General features: G+C 44.6%; 2 protein-coding genes across 2 annotated transcripts in view; both read left to right on the forward strand.

Annotated features, from left to right (window-relative positions):
• The first annotated feature begins 5,490 nt into the window (after positions 1 to 5,490).
• Positions 5,491 to 7,899, forward strand: LOC128354575 (stonustoxin subunit beta-like). Its single transcript, XM_053314793.1, has 3 exons — positions 5,491 to 5,515; positions 6,198 to 6,245; positions 6,653 to 7,899. The coding sequence occupies exons 1-3, from the start codon at positions 5,491 to 5,493 to the stop codon at positions 7,198 to 7,200; spliced, it is 621 nt and encodes a 206-aa protein (XP_053170768.1). The 3' UTR covers positions 7,201 to 7,899.
• Positions 7,900 to 14,778: 6,879 nt separating this feature from the next.
• The window catches only part of LOC128354576 (uncharacterized), a 36,144-nt gene continuing 31,626 nt past the window's right edge, over positions 14,779 to 19,296 (forward strand). The window contains exons 1-2 of the mRNA XM_053314794.1: positions 14,779 to 14,972; positions 18,193 to 18,343. Coding sequence (XP_053170769.1) covers positions 14,779 to 14,972; positions 18,193 to 18,343 — 345 coding nt within the window. The remainder of the gene's footprint in view (positions 14,973 to 18,192; positions 18,344 to 19,296) is intronic.

Here is a 19,296-nt window from a genome sequence, read left to right on the forward strand (position 1 = left end):
TGGATCACAATGACGAGGTAAAAACATGCTGCTGAATCTTCCCATCTGGCTGGATGCTCAACTTTCTGGAGCTCCCTGATTCACTTCATCTTTTAGTGAGTTAGTTTGGAGACAGTTTCACGAGCAAGGAACACATCACCAATGAGATACGATTTAACAGATTTATTGACAGAATGAATGAATGAATGAATGAATGTGCATGAATGGTGAAGCGTGGTCTTCGTACGGAGATCTGGATGCGGTGTGGGGAGGTCGAATGAAGGATCCGCCGCTGCGCCCGGGCAGCGACGAACCCCCTAGGAACCTGTGAGAGGGGATAGAAGGACAGAAGAGAGGGGAGGGAGGGTGGGGGAGAAACACGAACGCAAGCGAACGAGGGGGCAGCTGGTTAGGTCTGTTTATATAGGAGCCGGAAGGGTTGTGATTGGTGTGTGTTCCCGCTCCCGAAACTGCGCTTGTCAAGCTTCGATTCATGAGCAAGGAACACATCACCAATGAGATACGATTTAACAGATTTATTGACAGAATGAATGAATGAATGAATGAATGTGCATGAATGGTGAAGCGTGGTCTTCGTACGGAGATCTGGATGCGGTGTGGGGAGGTCGAATGAAGGATCCGCCGCTGCGCCCGGGCAGCGACGAACCCCCAAAAACCTCCAATTATTTAAGGCGTGCTTGTGCGGATCTTAGGTCGTTGAGGTCTGAGCGGATATATCGATGGTATGTTAACGAGGCCCAACGGCCCATGATTTGAATGAAGTGCTCGGGTATGCCGTTACGGGATGCTGAAGTCGCGGCACCGATCCTAAAGGAGTGCCCGGAGTAATGCGTGGGTGATAAACCGGACAACGACAGTATTTGGCGTAAATGATGATGGAACCAGGACCGAGTGGTTATTTGACCGGATTCGGATATGAAAAGAGGGTGAGATAGAGGTGTGCCGTGGGATTTTCGGTAGAGAAGATAGTTAGAAAGGATGGCGAATGGATCTGAAGAAGAATAGTTTTTGAAATAGAAGACGGGAGTAGGATGGCCGGATTGATTAGTTTTTGTTATCTTCAGATGGAGTACTATGGTATCGTCAGAAAACAATGATAAGTCGGAGATGCAAGCATGACGGCACGGGTCGAAGTGGGATGATGATGCGGTGAACTCTGAGCATCTGAGGAAACCGTAGAAGGCTAAAACGAACATAGCTTCGAGGGTCAGGGCGATGTGAGGAGTTTGGTAACCGGAGCGAATAGTGTTTATGCAGGCGGACAGTAGTTCAGCGGTAAGAGGAAGCCGTTTAGGAGGTTTGGCTGGTTCTTGGCGGAGGAGACCGGAGAGAAGGGACTTTACTTGGGGATGGTTTAAGGCTGGGCTGGGAGTACCGGTGATGAGTTTAGAGAAGAAACTAATGCCGCTGAGGTAGGATTTGATGGTAGAGGTTCTTATCCTCAAGACAGAATGAGAATAAGTGACGTAGCAGATTACGGTGGTGAGATCAAATGAGGGGAAAATTATGTTATGTCGGTTATGAAATTGATGAAAATTATTCCAGGCTGTCCAGTATGAGGAGAGTGTTGCGGGTGATAGACTGTTAATGATGTGCTTTTGAGATTCGATGATCAGTGGTACCAGGGATGGATTTATACGTTGAAAGTCAACGCTGAATACGGAGGAACCGGAGTCGGCATCGGGTCGGCGTTCGGAGCCAAGTTTCTGAACTTCTGAAATAGGAAGCGAGAGAGAGAGTCAGCTATAGCATTATGGTGGCCTGGGACGTGGGCAGCACGGAGGATGTATTGGTGGGTAACGGAGTGCCATGTGAGGCGGCGCATGAATGGCATGATTGAATTAGAGTTGGAACGACCTTTGTTAATGATATCGACTACTGAGAGATTATCGGTGTGTATGAGGATGGATTTTTTGGACCATTCGTGTCCCCATAAGACGGCGGCAGCTACTATAGGGTAGATTTCGAAGAGCGCGGAGGAAGCGACCTCGCAATTGTTCGTGATCTCTGGGGGCCATGAAGAAGCGAACCATCTACCGTTAAAGAAACCCCCAAAACCGGCTGAGGGAGCGGCATCGGTAAAGAGCTAGATATCGAGGGAATTAGTTAATTGATCGTCATAGAAGAAAGAAATACCGTTCCAGTTTGAGAGGAGATGGAGCCATAAGCGCAGCTCGGCGAGACAAGATGGGTTTAGTGAGACGGATGACAGGAGCGACGGTACTGATGAGGCGATAGACAGAAGGTGGGAAATGAATGCCCGACCCTGGGGGATAATGCGTAAGGCGAAGTTAAGGTGACCGAGGAGTGAGAGTAGTTGTCGTTTGGTGCAAGAGGAAATTGAAATGAGAAGACAGATACGTTTAAGCTTCTCGATGGGGAGGGACGCTTGAAACGAGTTAGTATCGAGCGTGATGCCCAAGAACTCTAGTGAAGTGGACGGTCCCTCCGTTTTCTCCGCCGATAGTGGGACGCCAAGGTCGGCAAACACAGCGGTCAGTGTGGCTATGCCAGATGCGGGAGGAGAAGAGGGTGGGCTGATGAGCAGAAAATCATCTAGGAGATGAACCAGGAATTGGATGCCGTGATTATTACACAATATCCAGCATAGGGCTTCTGATAAAGTGTCGAACAGTTTGGGACTACTTTTGCAGCCGAAGGTGAGTCTCACTGCGAAGTAGTAAGCGCCTCGCCATTTTACGCCGAAAAACCTCCAGAAATCAGGGTGGATAGGGAGGACTTTAAAAGCACTGGTGATGTCGGTTTTTGAAAGCCATGAATTTTTGCCTGCAAGCTTAATGAGAGCGATAGCGTGGTTTATTGTAGCGTAATGAAGTGAGTAATCTTCGCTAGGGATTAGGCTGTTAACGCTGGGGACGCTGGTGCCGTGCGGAGCGGAGAGATCAATGATGATCCGCTGCTTGCCTGAGTATTTTCGGGTAGCTATGCCGAGGGGGCTGATACGAAAGGTAGGGAAGGGAGGTTGAGAGAAGGGGCCGATCATGAAGCCTTGCTCGATCTCTTTAGAGAGTAGGCGATCGACGGAGCTAGGGTCGTTGATGGCTGATTGCAGATTATTACATTCAAATGAAACAGATGGTTCTACTGATATACCAGGGTGGAAGCCTTCCTTGAAACCGGTAACAAGAAATTCGACAAAAGCGGGATCAGGATGGTGACGGAGAGCAGCTTTCAGTGCCATGATATTGATAGGTGTTGAGGGGTGCTTACCTGACTTGATGGAAGTAGGATTATGCGGGCAAGCAGACCTGGCATGTCCACCGCCGCAGAAGGAGCACACGTGGAGGTAGCGGCATTGTGACATTTTGCACCCCTCTTCGTTAAAGTTGTTGCAAATTGTACGCCCGCCTTGATGTAGGATAGGTCTGCCCCTCTTGTCCACACCATTAATATTGGGTGAAAAGAGGGGGCGATTAGGTGCGACTGGCCTGGGAATAAGAGTCGCAGGGGGGGCTGGTGATGGTGTATGGGGAAGAGCATAACTCCTGGTCGGATTATGTTGAATATTAATCTTGGCCGGGATAGAGCAGGCGGATGCGGGATGGGAAGGTGCGCCGCAAAGGCTACAAGGCAGAGCGGCGCGGGCGGCAAAGATCCGACAATAAGTCTCTGTGTCTAGTGTGCCCCAGTATGTAACCTCATTAAATTGTTGGAGGCGGGCTGCTGCTTCGGAGGCAAAGTGGATATGATATTGGTAGAATCCGAAATCACCAAAACGGAGTGCCAAATTGAGGACGATTGACATGTAGTCGTCCAGTTCTTGGCGTCGTGCCGGAAACCTGGAGCAGAGGACGTCTCTGTATAGAGAAAATGTGTATGCAAATTCTGTGGGATTAAGTTCCCTGAAACCGGAGGATGATTTGTGGTGGAAACACCTTACTGTATCATCGGTTTGTCTATCGACCGGATTTTGGTGGAGGGAGGGAAGGAGTAATAAGGCTAGGTCGATGTAATTACCGTCTAATATTTGTTTTCTTACGTTGGTGGGAACGGGCGATGGACGGGAGACGAGGGATGCGGGGGGACACGTAGCTGGATTGGCTGTATGCAGGGTGAATCTTGCAGAATTGTGTGGTGCGGGAGGGGCCGGCAGCCCGGTGCCGGTGACCTGGCTGGGTTGAAATGGCTGCCCGTGAAGTAGGTCGGCGTGGGAGGCTGGCATCCCGGTGCCAAAGACTCCTGCCGGGGCAGCCTGCTGATTTTGAGCCGAAAGGAGTGCTGGGGGCGCTGGCAACCCGGTGCCATACGTCCCGCGAGACACTGAGCTCAGGTAATGACTGGAAGGAGCTGTGAATTGATCTAGCAACTCGGTGCTATCAGCTCCTGCCAAGGCAGCCTGCTGCTGCTGGAAGGAGGAGAAGCAGGCTGTAGGCGCTGGCATCCCGGTGCCGCGCGCCCCATGATGCATCAATTGGGAATGAACGGAGGGAGCAGCGAAGCTTTCAGGCATCCCGGTGCCATGGTGAGCTGCTGCATATGTGTGTTGCTGCTGAGTTTGAAGAGGAGCAGCACGTACTGGCAACCCGGTGCCAGCCGTGGCTGCTGAAAAGGGGAGGTGAGCTGGTTGTGAGGAGAAGGTTGGTTGTCCTGGCAACCCGGTGCCAGGTTCCTTCTCCCTAGCTGACTGCGCAGGATTCGTGTGGTGGGCGGTAACCGGAGCTTCCTTGAGCTTTGACGAGCTCTTCCTCCTTTTCGGATTGGAGGCTGGAGGCTGGGAATAAATGACATCTCTGGGCGGGGTTCTGATGTCATCCCGTGCGGCGTGCGTGGTGACGTCATTTGGAGGGACGCCAGTGGGAACGGTGGTGTGGGAGCAGCAAGCGGCCATGAGGCGGTTGAAAAGTTTGGACTTGTTGTCGGCACGGCTGAAGTGGATTCCCCTCTCTCGGAGTGTCTTTTGGAGGGTGGCCACGGTCCAGTCTGAGATATTTGAGGAGAACTGGCTGGCAGTGGACCTTGGTGGGGCATGGTGGCGCATCGAGCGGCTGCGGGTGGAGACGTCGGTGTCGGAGCGCAGCTGGGGGGCTGGAGTTATCCTTGCAGGTGAGGGAGTTGGATGACTGCAGGGTCTTCTGGAGGAAGTCCTCGAAGCGCCGCGTCCTCTTTTGGCTGGTGGAAGAGGTGTACCTGGCGAGGTGGAGGAGTCGTCAGATGAGCTATAGTCTTGGAGGTTTAGGAGAGATGATCCGGGCGGGATGGTGACGACGGAGGACACGGAGCTAGCGGGAGTCGACCGCTTCCTTGGCTGTTTTAGGGGCCGGGAAGGTGGTGCGTCGGACGTCGAGGCTATGGCGACTTCTTCGGCTGGTTGGAGACCCTGGCGTTGGGTAACCAGTATACCTCCGAAGGCCTCATCGTCGGAGGGAGACAGGGACAAGAAATCCATGCCGTGGAGACTGGTAAGTTACTAATAATTAGCAACTTGTTGATCGAGGTTAGGTTGTTCTAGCACAGACGGGAGAAACACGAATGCAAGCGAACGAGGGGGCAGCTGGTTAGGTCTGTTTATATAGGAGCCGGAAGGGTTGTGATTGGTGTGTGTTCCCGCTCCCGAAACTGCGCTTGTCAAGCTTCGATTGTTGTTGTATGTGACTGCACACAGCAGTACTCTCACACTGTGTGACATGTGTGTTGTTTTGTGTGTTTGCAGCCTGTCAGGATGTCTGATCACAGAGGAAGGCTGTGCTTCTCTGGCCTCAGCTCTGCAGGACAACCCCTCCCATCTGAGAGAGCTGGACCTGAGCTACAATCATCCAGGAGACTCAGGAGAGAGGATCCTGTCTGCTGGACTGAAGGATCCACACTGGAGACTGGACACTCTCAGGTATGGACAGATGGACACTCTCAGGTATGGACAGACAATGTGTGATAGAGGAGGAAGAGCTGGAAACATTTTCTCTGTCAGAGCTGATCACAGATCTCAACTGAATCTTTGACTTTTTCTTCTTTCTAACTGAAGTTTCCTGTAAATGTTGAAAGTTAAACCTGATTAGATTCAATCAGGGTTTCAGAAGGATTGGGATAGTGGATTCAGATTGGATCAAAGTGTATGAAAGCCCAACCCCACATTAGAAGAGAATAATAAAACAGTAGACTAGAGCCATGTAACGTCCATGTTAGCATGCTGAAAGAGAACGTGCTGCTCTGACCCCCCCCCCCCCCCCCTCCTCCTTTCAGCCTGCAGCCTGCTGGAGTCCGATGGTTGACACCAGGTCTGAGGAAGTGTAAGTCTGCTTTTATTTTTATTCTTTATTTTATTTATTTTATTTTTTTCTGTGTTACTGTGTGTGTTACTGTGTGTGTGTGTGTGTGTGTGTGTGTGTGTGTGTGTGTGTGTGTGTGTGTGTGTGTGTTCTTTGTGTGCGTGTGTGTATTTGTGTGTGTATGTGTGTATTTGTATATTTGTGTGTGTGTGTGTGTGTATCTGTGTGTGTGTCTGTGTGTTAGTGTGTGTGTGTGTGTGTGTGTATCTGTGTGTGTGTGTGTGTGTGTGTGTGTGTGTGTGTGTGTGTTTGTATATGTGTGTGTCTGTTTCTTTGTGTGTGTGTGTGTGTGTGTGTGTGTGTGTGTGTGTGTGTGTGATGTCATCATCAATAACTGCAGCTGTATTGTGTCTCGTTCTCTCCATCAGATGCCTGTGAACTCACACTGGATCCAAACACAGTGAACAAAAACCTCAAACTGTTTGATAACAACAGGAAGGTGACATGTGCATTAGAGGACCAGCCATATCCTGATCATCCAGATAGATTTGATGACTTGAATCAGGTGCTGTGTAGAAATGATCTGACTGGTCGCTGTTACTGGGAGGTCGAGTGGAAAGGAGGAGTTTATATATCAGTGGGTTACAGAGGAATCAACAGGAAAGGGGGGAGTGCTGAGTACCGCTTTGGAAAGAATGACCAGTCCTGGTGTCTGAAGTGCTCAGATTTTTTTCACTCTATCTGGCATGATAACAAAGAAACATCCATCCCGTCTCCCTCCTCCTCCTCCTCTGTCTCTAACAGAGTAGGAGTGTATGTGGACTGTCCTGCTGGCACTCTGTCCTTCTACAGAGTCTCTTCTGACACACTGATCCACCTCCACACCTTCAACACCACATTCACTGAACCTCTGTGTGCTGGGTTTGGGTTAAGGTTAATCCATCCTGATTCCTCAGTTTCTCTGTGTCCTCTGTAGGACGGAGTCTCCTCCTGTCAAAGAATCTTTCTCATGTTAGTAACAACCTGATTAGGGATGAGAATTGATTTTATTGATATCAATTCCATTATCGATTCTGCTCATTGGCCAATTCTTTATCGATTCCTGATCAATTCTTTGTGTGGAAAAAGTTGTCCTACATATATTTTCAGTGACAACCCAACTGTCTGATCTCCACTGTTTATCAGTGACTTCTTGTATGAAACATAAATGGTATATAAGATAAATGGTCCGCAGCCAAAAGTTTACTGCATTAATTTATTAATTTGAAAGCATCTTGCAGTCTCCAGCCTGTATGAGAACAACATGAGGGGGAGGCAGATGTTTTGTTGTTATTACCGTTAACATTACATCTAGCAGTGGAGAGCAGCCTCTCTGCTGCACCGTTGGCTCAGTGAGAATAATCACTGTCCAACAGACTGAGCACCAAGTTAAGTTCTTCACCTCAGAGTTGTGTAATGCTGTAGTGTGTGTTGGTCAGCCTGCCTCGTTGGTTACTGCTCACTGCTACTGTTCACTCGCCACTCCGCTGCTTACAGTATAGAAAGTTCACAGTAAACCTTCCATATTTTGCCTCTTATCCGTGTCGGGTCGCGGTGGCATCAGGCCAAGCAGTGAAACCCAGACCTCCTTCTCCCCAGCAACACTCATCAGCTCCTCCTGGAGGATCCCAAGCCGTTCCCAAGCCGTTCCCCGACCAGCAGAGATATGTAATCCCTCCAGTGGTGTTCTGGGTCTCCTCTCAGTTGGACGTACCTGGAACTCCTCTAAAGGGGGGCGTCCAAGAGGATCCTGACCAGGAGCCCAAACCACCTCAGCTGGCTCAGAGCACTCTCTGCTTGGATCCAGCATCTCATTGTTTGGGTCATTACCCAAAGCTGGTGAGCATAGGTCCTCATCTATGCTCACCAGTAGACTGACTGCTGAACTGAGAGCTTCACCTTCAGGCTCAGCTGCACCCATCCACCTGATGCAGCACCCATCCGCCTGATGCAGCACCCATCCACCTGATGCAGCACCCATCCGCCTGATGCCGCACCCATCCTCCTGACGTCAGTCATATCCTGATCATCCAGACAGATTTGATGTCTGTCCTCAGCTGCTGTGTAGAAATGATCTGACTGGTCGCTGTTACTGGGAGGTCGAGTGGAGAGGAAACGTTGAGTTACAGAAGAATCAACAGGAAAGGAGAGAGTGATGACTGTAAGTTTGGAGAGAACGATCCGTCCTGGAGTCTGTTCTGCTCTGATGGTTACTCTGTCTGGCACAATAAGAGAAAAACACCCATCTCCTCCTCCTCCTCCTCCTCCTCCTCCTCCTTCTCCTCCTCCTTCTACTTCTTCTCCTCCTCCTCCTCTGTCTCTAACAGAGTAGCAGTGTATGTGGACTGTCCTGCTGGCACTCTGTCCTTCTACAGAGTCTCCTCTGACACACTGATCCACCTCCACACCGTCAACACCACATTCACTGAACCTCTGTATGCTGGGTTTAGGGTCTGGTTCTGGTTCCTCAGTGTCTCTGTGTAGTTTGTAGGAAGGAGAGTCTCCTCCTGTCAGAGAAACGTTCTCATGTTATTTAGTACCAACCTGATCTCTCACTGGTTGTAAATAGAGTTTGTAAAGCCAACATGGTTTCCACATGACTGACAGTTAGTTAGTCAGTCACATATATCCACATTTAAAAAGCTGTAAAACAGAAGCTGATTTTCTCAGAGCAGATATCTCAGTCTGTTAGAGGACTGTTTGGAGGTTGGGAGGTGGTGGCTTTGATCCTTATGAGTCTCAGTCAATGTTCAAGTCCAACACCCAAAGTGAAACTCAGAAGCTCTCAGAGAGAAAACCACCAGCGGCTCAAAGTTTACTGAAACGTCAAGTTGTGAGCGAGCTTTTTAAACATGTTGGAAGAGTTTAGCCACTAACTATAACACACATAATGACAGGAAGTATCTGCTGGCCTATAGAGGAACTTTGCTCTTTCTCCTCTTATTTGCTTTTTTGGCTTCTTGTTCAATGACTTGTTTTTTTAATCATATAGTGGATTCAGAAACCAACATGTTTTTATGTGTGTCTCTACTGGATGTGCATGTACAGCTGTCAATCAACATGATGATTCATCCATTCATCCATTCATAGTTGTGTCTCTAAAATGTCAGGAAATAGTGTAAATAGTGTGAAATGCTGGTTGTAATTGGACAGAGTCAAAGGCAGCGTCTTTAAATGTCTCATTTAGTCTGAACTAAAGTCCACAACATCAAATATTCAGTTTATTATCATGTGAGACAAAGAAAAGCTTCAAAAGGACTAAAATGATGATGAAGTGCTGATTTAGTGTTGATGGATAATCAATGAATGGACTAATAGTTGCAGCTCTGGCTGTATGTGAACAGAATATTAGAGGACAAACAGCTGACAGTTTAGCGCCTTACTAAATATCCACAATAAAAAGCTCATTTACACCATCATTCATCTGTTTCTAATCTTTTCACATGTTTCTTATTTGCTGTTTTTGTCTTTGTACCAAGTAAAGTTGATCATTTGTATGTTTGTGTTACTCAGGCAGAAATAAATGGAACTGCTGTATCACCTGTTATGTCCAATAAAAAAAGGATGATCAATAATAATAGAAGCTTTCATTTGATCTGTCTTTATTGTCAGATTGAGAAAAATGTCCCTCTAATAATAATGTGAACATTATTAATAGTTGTCTAGTTTCTTCACAGTTTAGTGCAGGGTTCAATGCTTTCCTGCATTCAATCATTTTCTTCTGCTGCAAACTAAACAAACTCATTTGAATTGTGTGTCTGAAATAATCAAATGAACTTGTCCGGATCCAGTTCGCCGCTGCTCCTTTTTTCTGTCCATGTTTTCTTTCCACCAGGGCTGGGCGGGGCCTTCTGGTAACTTCTGCATCCACCCTCCTCTGCACACCTGAGATTCATCACCTCGTTTCCTGCTCTACAGCATTTATAAGCCGGTCTCTTCCTCCACTCATCGCCAGTTTGTTGTTTCATCCACAGTGGTAACGCTCTCGGCTTGTTAATCCTGTATTTTCATATACCTTGACCCACTTGTGGATTTCTGGAGTTACCTTGCTTTGGACTTACCTGTTTTTGTGTTTCTCCTCTCTACCCAGCCATTTGCCTGCCTTCAGCCTCGCCTCGCCCAGCCCTGTCATCTCCTGCTGCATTTTTGTTTCTGTTTTTTGTTGTCTGAATAAACCATCATAGGTTTCAGATCTGTGTAGTAAACTCCTGACAGAACTGATTCAAAACTAAACACAAATGTCACATGGCCTTTAAAATCTGGATCATGTGACGCGTTGATGAGGGAAAGAAATGAGAAAAAGCTTTTAATGTGAAGCATCAGCAGGAAGTGAGAAAAAGCTTTTAATGTGAAGCATCAGCAGGAAGTGAGAAAAAGCTTTTAATGTGAAGCATCAGCAGGAAGTGAGAAAAAGCTTTTAATGTGAAGCATCAGCAGGAAGTGAGAAAAAGCTTTTAATGTGAAGCATCAGCAGGAAGTGAGAAAAAGCTTTTAATGTGAAGCATCAGCAGGAAGTGTGAGAGAGGACAACATGATGAGACAGGTGGAGATGTGGAGTAGCTGCAGGGGAGAGACACATGAAGACTTCCTGCTGGGAAACAGCTGATCATCCTTCATTAAGAAAACACACTCACACCTTTTTAATAAAGAGGAAAAACTGTAAACACGAATTCACTGTGCATCTCCTCTGAGTCGACAGCGGACAGCCTGCAGTTTATCTTTTGACCACCAGATGGCGCCAAAGCTTCATCAATGAAGAGTAATCCTCCACATTTAAAGCAGATACTAGATACAACCTGCACACAGACATACACACACACACAGACACACACAAACACACACACAGACACACACACACTTTAAATACATTTGATGGAAATGAAGCTTTAACAGAAACACAAAGCTGCTTTTCTGGAGCTCTGACTGACTTACTAAAGGTTTGCGTGTGTATTTTACAACCGTTGCTTTTGGTTGCTGACCTACTTGTGGCTCAGGCAGATATTATCTATCACTTCTGGATTGTTTTTACCAAGAAAGTTTATGATGATTTGGAGATAAGTCCTGTTTCATTGGAAAGAGATAAGTCCTGTTTCAGTGGAAGGAACGTGTCTATCTGCATTACCCATCAATAAAGCAACTGGTTTGGATCTTTGAGAGAAAGTGCCAGTGTGGTTTCTAGTGTAGCTGCTCATTTATAATAAATTTACTGGAATCAAACATGATTCATGAACAGCTGATGATTATTTCCTTTTTTATGCTTTATGTACAATGTGATAATTAATCAAAGTCCCAATTTTATGGGACTACGAACCCCATAGGAACCTGTGAGAGAGGAGAGAAGAACAGAAGAAAGAGGGAGGGAGGGTGGGGGAGAGACACGAATGCAAGCGAACAAGGGGGCAGCTGGTTATGTCTGTTTATATAGGAGCCGGAAGGGTTGTGATTGGTGTGTGTTCCCGCTCCTGAAACTGCGCTTGTCAAGCTTCGATTCATGAAATGGGCTCCACAGCAAAGTCCGAAACAAAATATTGGGCCACTCATTGAGGATGTGTTTTGATAAATGGAAGGTTAATAGTTATTTTAATAAGTATTTTACAACCGTTGCTTTTGGTTGCTGACCTACTTGTGGCTCAGGCAGATATTATCTATCACTTCTGGATTCTTTTTACCAAGAAAGTTGTTGCTGATGTTTTTGAGATAAGTCGTGTCTCAGTGGAGGTGTTTTCTAGTGTAGCTGCTCATCTATAATAACTCATTATTCTTAAAGTTGATCATCACTACATTGAGAAGTGTTTGGATAGTTAATTGTCATTAAAGCTAAAGAATTGATCAGAGATGATTAGTTGATGTTTTTAGTGATTCAATTCCAGCTTTCGAGCATTCAAACAACAGCCAAGTGTTTGTGTGTTATGAGGAAGTTTCATGTCTAAACAATACTTTAATGTCTTTACTCTGAGTCTCAGTCCAACCAGTCGCACTGCATACCACACACACACACACACACAGTAACACACACACAGAAATACACACACACAGAGATACACACACAGATACAGATATATACACAAACACACACACACACACATACACGCACAAACACACACACACACACACAGATGAAGGATGATAAATGGATGGTTGATATGAAGCGCTGTGTTAGTTCATGCAGGATGTAAAAGTCATACGCTCCGGTTGTTATCAGATGACAGGTGCTGATTGAATCCACGTTCCTGTGACACGGCAGTGGTTGTAAAATGTAAACTCATGTTGGTTGCTGATGCTGTGTGTGTGTGTGTGTGTGTGTGTGTGTGTGTGTGTGTGTGTGTGTGTGTGTGTGTGTGTGTGTGTGTGTGTGTGTGTGTGTGTGTGTGTGTGTGTGTGTGTATCTGTGTGTGTGTGTGTGTGTGTGTGTGTGTGTGTGTCATGTTGGTTGCTGATGCTGTGTGTGTGTTTGTGTGTGTGTGTGTGTGTGTGTGTGTTTGTGTGTTTGTGTGTGTGTGTGTGTGTGTGTGTGTTTGTGTCATGTTGGTTGCTGATGCTGTGTGTTGCTGGTGTCTGGGAGTGATGCCAGACGGATTGAAAAGACGGTTAGTAATGAATCATAAATTGTAAGGGAGCGGCTCATCGATGAAAGCTTTCCACTGGAAGGAAGCTGTCTTCAACGTTTTCACTGGAAGTCTTTTATAACGGAGCTGAAAGGAGGAGGAGTACTGGAGGGATCATCCTGAGAATCTGTTACTACTTCACACACACAGACACACACAGTAACACACACACACAGATACACACACAGAAACACACAGAAACACACACAGTAACAAACACACACACGGATACACACACACACACACACAGTAACACACACACACACACGGATACACACACACACACACACACACACACAGTAACACACACACACACACGGATACACACACACACACACAGACACACACAGTAACACACACACACACACACACACACACACACACACACACAGATACACACACACACGGATACACACACACACACACACACAGTAACACACACACACACACAGTAACACACACACACACACAGATACACACACACGGATACACACACACACACACACAGTAACACACACACACAAACTGCAGGTGATGCAGAGTACGGTCATAACGCTTGCAAACTCAGAAAACACAATTTTTCAGAGATAAATCTTTTAAATCGATTTGAGCGGAACACAACATGTGACACGTCCTTCCTTCCTTCCTCCTTTCCTCCCTCTCCCCTTCCTTCCTCCTTTACTTCCTTCCTCCCTCCCTCCCTCCATCCCTACCTTCCTTCCTTCCTTCCTTCCTTCCTTCCTCCCTCCCTCCCTCCGTCCCTACCTTCCTTCCTACTTTCCTTCCTCCCTTCTTTCCTTCCTTCCTTCCTTCCTACCTTTAATTTTTCCTTTGTTCTTCCCTTCCTTCCCTCTTTCTTTGCTCCCTGCTCCTTCCATACTTCATTCCTTCCTTCCTTCCTTCCTTCCTTCCTTACTTAGTCAGCTCTTATCTGTGACACGTCCACAAAATCTTAATGAAGTCCAGATGACGTTTTTACTGCAGTTTATTTGACTGACAAGCAGCTGTTCCACAAACATATAAAACCCCTGATGTGATCCGACTGTAAGAATAAAGTGATGATGACGATGGTGATGATGATGATGATGGTGACGGTCAACAGAAAATATCGGAGCTCTACTAACTCCCTTTGTCCAAAACTCCTGCCGCCAAAGTGAACAGGTAAAATGTGTCAATGAATGCAAGTCACGCAATACGTGCAGCTGAAGCAAATATAATCATAAACAAAACATATTTTGGCTCCTACATAAGGGATACCTAATAATACTAATAATACTCTTACGGTGGCCGAGAAGGGTCATAACACATGCAAATGCCAAAACACCTGCAAACTCAGAAAACACCTTGTGTTCCCACAGTGGTTGCCAGTTCCCTGGCAACCACTGTGGGAACCTTTGCCCGGTAGAGTCTCTCTCTCGTGAGAACACCTGTTGGCAGTTCTCAGACTGTTACAACTTTTTTCAATAATTTTGAACTTCTCTCGTAGCTTTAGTAGCCTATACAATGCTTTTCTGAGGCCTTGCTCACAGTTCATTGTGTGGCAGCACCATGGCAGATCGATATACCACAAGTGAGGCTCTTGTTTTTTTATTTGATCACCACACTGGAGCAGAGAGGCCAGGAAACTGACAGTGAGGATGGATTAGAGGAGGAAGTGTCAGAAGATGAAGACGATACAGAATCCAGACCAAGAAATAACTGATGGGGAGGAATCCAGTGATGAAGAGGATGGCCATGCTGAGACGGTCACATTCAAGTCAAAGAATGGCAACTTATCCTGATCTTCATCCCCACCCAAGAATCAAGGTAGGCTTTCAGCTGAAATGTCATCAGGATGACCCCAAGACCTACAAAATATGACCTACATCAAATCCTGCTTTGAACTGTTCCTGACTGAGTCCATCGAAACCATGGTGGTAAACATGACCAACTTGGAGGGGAAACAGATTTACAAAGACAATTGGAAGGAGGTAACCCAGACAGACATGAAAGCATACATGAGCGTTTGGATTTTGGCTGTGTGCAGATCCAGAAACGAATCTACCAGCAATATATGGGATTCAGAGTCTGGTCGGAAGAAGCAAGATCACTTGCTGCAAGAGAGGTGACAAAAGGTAGAGGTGCAGTCTGTGTGTGCCAAGAGATGTGAAAACAAGCATAATGTGCCATAAATGCAATGCGTATATTTACAAGGGACATGCAACAACCTGCACATATTGCCCAACATGTGCATGAGAAAAAACACCATTAAAGTTTGAGTAAACCCCGTCCGCCAAGTTTAGAAGCCTGATTTTATTATCAGTTTTCAGTTGTTTCCTGTTATCAGGCAAAAACACATCTGATAGACTGATGGTAATGTTATTGTTCTTGTTAGTTGTTCTTTAATGTATTAAGACATTGAACTTGGAATATTGTGAAATTGTCAAGCGTAGTTTTGGGATAATTTCCTTTGTACACACAATAAAATGTTCCCGATCACTTTTGACTGGGAACACGACTGGTGTTACTTTATGTGACTGTATGAAAGTTTTAAATGATTTCAAAACAAATGTCCTTGGTAACTTTGACCCAAAGTAGTCTGTGATAAACAGTGTACTGTGTTTCATCTGATTATTTCTTATAGTCAAAATAATCCAGAAGTGATGCTTTTTAGAACTCATATTCAAGATGTATAAGCTCAGATCAGTGAGGCATACAGGCCATAAATAACTAATACAAGCTCAAAACTTGTAATGTTCTTTGTAATGAACTGAAGTTGATAAAAAGATCTAACACAACAAATGGTGATAATATATGCATTATTACAGTTTTTATGATGAGTCTTAATGAAATGAACACAACATGAGGGGTATTTATTCAATGCATCCCCTCCAACCCATATTAGTAGTGATGAATTCAGAAGCAGGACTGCTGCCAGTACAGCTCAGAGTTGATATATGATATATGTTGATATATGTACAATATTATCAGTGGGTATTCTTTTTTCTATCAGCACACAGTTAAACACTGAGAAACCATCAATACAACAATAAATATAGAAAGTAACAGTAACAAAGCTTGTTATGACTAAAGGAGCTAAAAGCATTTTATCATCAACTTTATCAGAACTGTTTCATTTCTAAGTAAAACTTTAATTACTCTGAGACTCAGTCCAACCAGTCACACTGCATACTTTCATTGTGAGGAGATGAAGGTTTGTCGGTTGCCTGCTTTTCTACACAGAGCTGCAGAGTGATGAAGTTCATGAGACAAAGTTTGATTTCATGGTTTTCTCTAGTTTGTGGAAAATGAATCACTAATTATTTCAGCTGGAGAAAGTCATTTATAATGAATGTGTTGTTGTTGGATGGAGTTTCTTTAAAGCATGTAAAGCACGTTTTATAGCTGTCAGTTAAATGTGTTAAATCTCATGAATGTAAATGTAACGTTCAGCTTCTCTTCACATGAACGTCATGATGATTCTTTTTTCTAACAGCACACAGTGAAACACTGAGAAACCATCAATACAACAATAAATATAGAAAAACAGCCATCAACTGTGGTCATGTAGTGAGTCTTCCTTCCTGTCCCGCCTCCTCTACAGGTGGAGCTCTGACTCATCAGGAAACAGCTCACCTGTGATAAAAACCCTTAGTGACAGCCGTGGAGTGGAGAGTCTTTGTCTTGAGCAGTTTGGACTGTTAACTGTAAGTTTGCTTTGTTTCATACTTTAACTTTCTCTTTAGTAACTTCAGGCTTTGTTTCTTGCTGTCTGATGTTTTTATTTCATCACAAAGTTTGAAGAACTCTCATGTTGGAGGATAAATCTACATGTTGTTAAATGATTGATTTACTGGAATCAAACATGATTCATGAACAGTTGATGATTATTTCCTTTCTTCTGCTTTATGTACAATGTGATAATTAATCAAAGTCCCAATTTTATGTGGATGCCATTGTTGAAAATTCACATCAGCCCAAAAAATGATGGCAAGTACTTCATGAAACGGGCTCCACAGCAAAGTCTGAAACAAGATATTGGACCACTCATTGAGGATATGTTTTGATAAATGGAAGGCTAATAGTTATTTTAATAAGTATTTTACAACCGTTGCTTTTGGTTGATGGCCTGCTTGTGGCTCAGGCAGATATTATCTATCACTTCTGGATTATTTTTACCAAGAATGTTGTTGCTGATGTTTTTGAGATAAGTTCTGTTTCAGTGGAAGGAACTTATCTATCTGTCCAACCAGTCAGACATACTGGTACCACACACACACACACACACACACACACACACACACACACACACATAACACACACACACATAACACACACACACACACACACACACACACACACACACACACACACACAGTAAATTGATCTTAGTCTGAGCTTCAGTCTGGATTCAGAGTAGGACACATTCACCTGTTTGACTTTGTTTGACAAAACTTTGATGAAAGTCAAAGACAATTGTCTCATATTTAGGAGTAATATTAGAGTGGTCACTCTCCTCTGAATCTATCATTAATGAAATATTATCTAAGTGTGCTGGAAGGCACTGGACAGTTTACAGAAAGGTCAAAGGTCAAGAGGTTTCTGTGGACAGTGGGAAAAAGGGACGTTGAGGTGAACGGAGACGAGGAGTCCCAGAGTTCAGGCAGACTGATTTAGAGAAGCAGTTACAGACAAACGTTCACTTTGTCGTGTCACGATGTCGTGTCACGATGTCTCTCGTTGGTTGTTCAAAACGTTTTTAAAAAAAAAACTAAATCACTCAAATATCACCAGGAGTCTTTGAGTTTTTATTGCCAGCAGCAAAAACCAAAGACCACATACACAGACAAACATACATACATACCCACAAACTGGGAGTGGAAATGCCCCCAACCTATGGTGTTCTATGGTTTCATCCAATCCTTGTTTTGTCACAGGTATTTTTCCTTGGTATTCTCCACCCCTTCCTTCTGTGGAAATTCAGCAACCTGACACTATCAGCTTTCAGTAACTCTGGCCTTAGTTCAAGACAAAAACAAGTTTCCTTCTTGATATATCCCATTATGTTTGGTTTCTCTCCTTACTGCATTTTTTAAAAAAATAATAAAAGAGTTGTAGATTTGGTTACATTTCACATGCACTGGGTTTGTATTACAGTAAATTCAACTTTATAAGAGTACATTCAATCAGCTGGTGTGGGATAACATACATTTCAATAACCTGTCATGATCCTTTCACATTTGATTATCATTTAGTGAATACACAATCATTATCAGTAACTACTTATGGAATAACATTCATTTTACTCCACAACTTCTTTATCATCTTCTTATTGTTTTACTCAGGCAGAGGAAGTCCAGGGGGACGACCTGTAGAAATAAAGAACAAGTGTGTAACGGAGGAGGAAAACAAGAACCCAGACAACTAGACCAGAAACCCGGACAAAGAGAAGAAATGGCCTCATCCAGCGAGGAGCCCAACAGCTCCGACATACAGGTCAGTGTGCTCCAATCTATCAATAAACAACTGGATGGTGCTTCCACCAGGAGATTAACGTCACTGTGTGCTGAGCTCCACACGTAGACTACTTTGTGTTCACATTCTGCTTTAACTCATGGGTGTAGATTTGGGTTTGGAAGGTGTTGCTGGATTGTCCAAACGTCACAGAACTGAAAATGACTTCACTGCACAAAACTAAGTCAGCTGTTGTTAGCTAAGTCAAATATAACTTCTTACCTTTCTGACCATATATGGTTTCAATCATTGACTTCAGATTTGTCTTTACCAGAGATGGAAAAAAGAGGCTATCACCGGTCTTTAAGCAGCTCTGTCTTCACACTGTAAACACTACACGCTGCTGATTTTACAGGACTTTCAGGTTGTTTCTGAGTCTACAAAGTCGACATCAATCATGACAAAACATCCGTCCTGCACAATAACATAACATGCTTCAACAAGTCCAAATGATGCACATCAGGCTCCTTCATTTCCATTTAGTTGCATTAGCACCACCTGCTGGATGTTTGTTAAACTCTCCTCTGAGTTCCAACACTAACAAAATACCATCTGATTCAATTTAGCAGTTATACACACACATACTGTATGTACATATAGCTTAAAGTAACTGACATGAAGCACAGTATTTATGGCACCACTATAAACACAAGTGTTCATCATTTAAAATGTAAATCTTTTAGATCAAAGACAAATGACTAAAGCACCTGATGGAGATTTATTCACATAATATATTTTAATAAGATAAGAAGAAAAGACCAAACATGAAGAGACCAATAACACATGAAATAATGATGGTCCAGCTGTTCCTCCCAGCCCACACAGATGTTATCAAACCATTTGTGGCAGTTGTTGTTGTCCTACAGAAAACATGCTGTAGTTCTTCTGAGAACCAATGACATTAAAACTGTTGTGTGGTTCTTTAAAGACACACC

This window comes from Scomber japonicus, chromosome 24, assembly GCF_027409825.1.
Source record: "Scomber japonicus isolate fScoJap1 chromosome 24, fScoJap1.pri, whole genome shotgun sequence".
Taxonomy (NCBI): Eukaryota; Metazoa; Chordata; class Actinopteri; order Scombriformes; family Scombridae; genus Scomber; species Scomber japonicus.

Coding starts and splice junctions, on each gene's coding strand:
- LOC128354575 (XM_053314793.1), top strand. CDS start 5,491: ATGCAAGCGAACGAGGGGGCAGCTG. Junction 5,516..6,197: donor AGCGAACGAGGGGGCAGCTG/GTTAGGTCTGTT, acceptor CTCCTCCTTTCA/GCCTGCAGCCTGCTGGAGTC. Junction 6,246..6,652: donor GACACCAGGTCTGAGGAAGT/GTAAGTCTGCTT, acceptor TCTCTCCATCAG/ATGCCTGTGAACTCACACTG.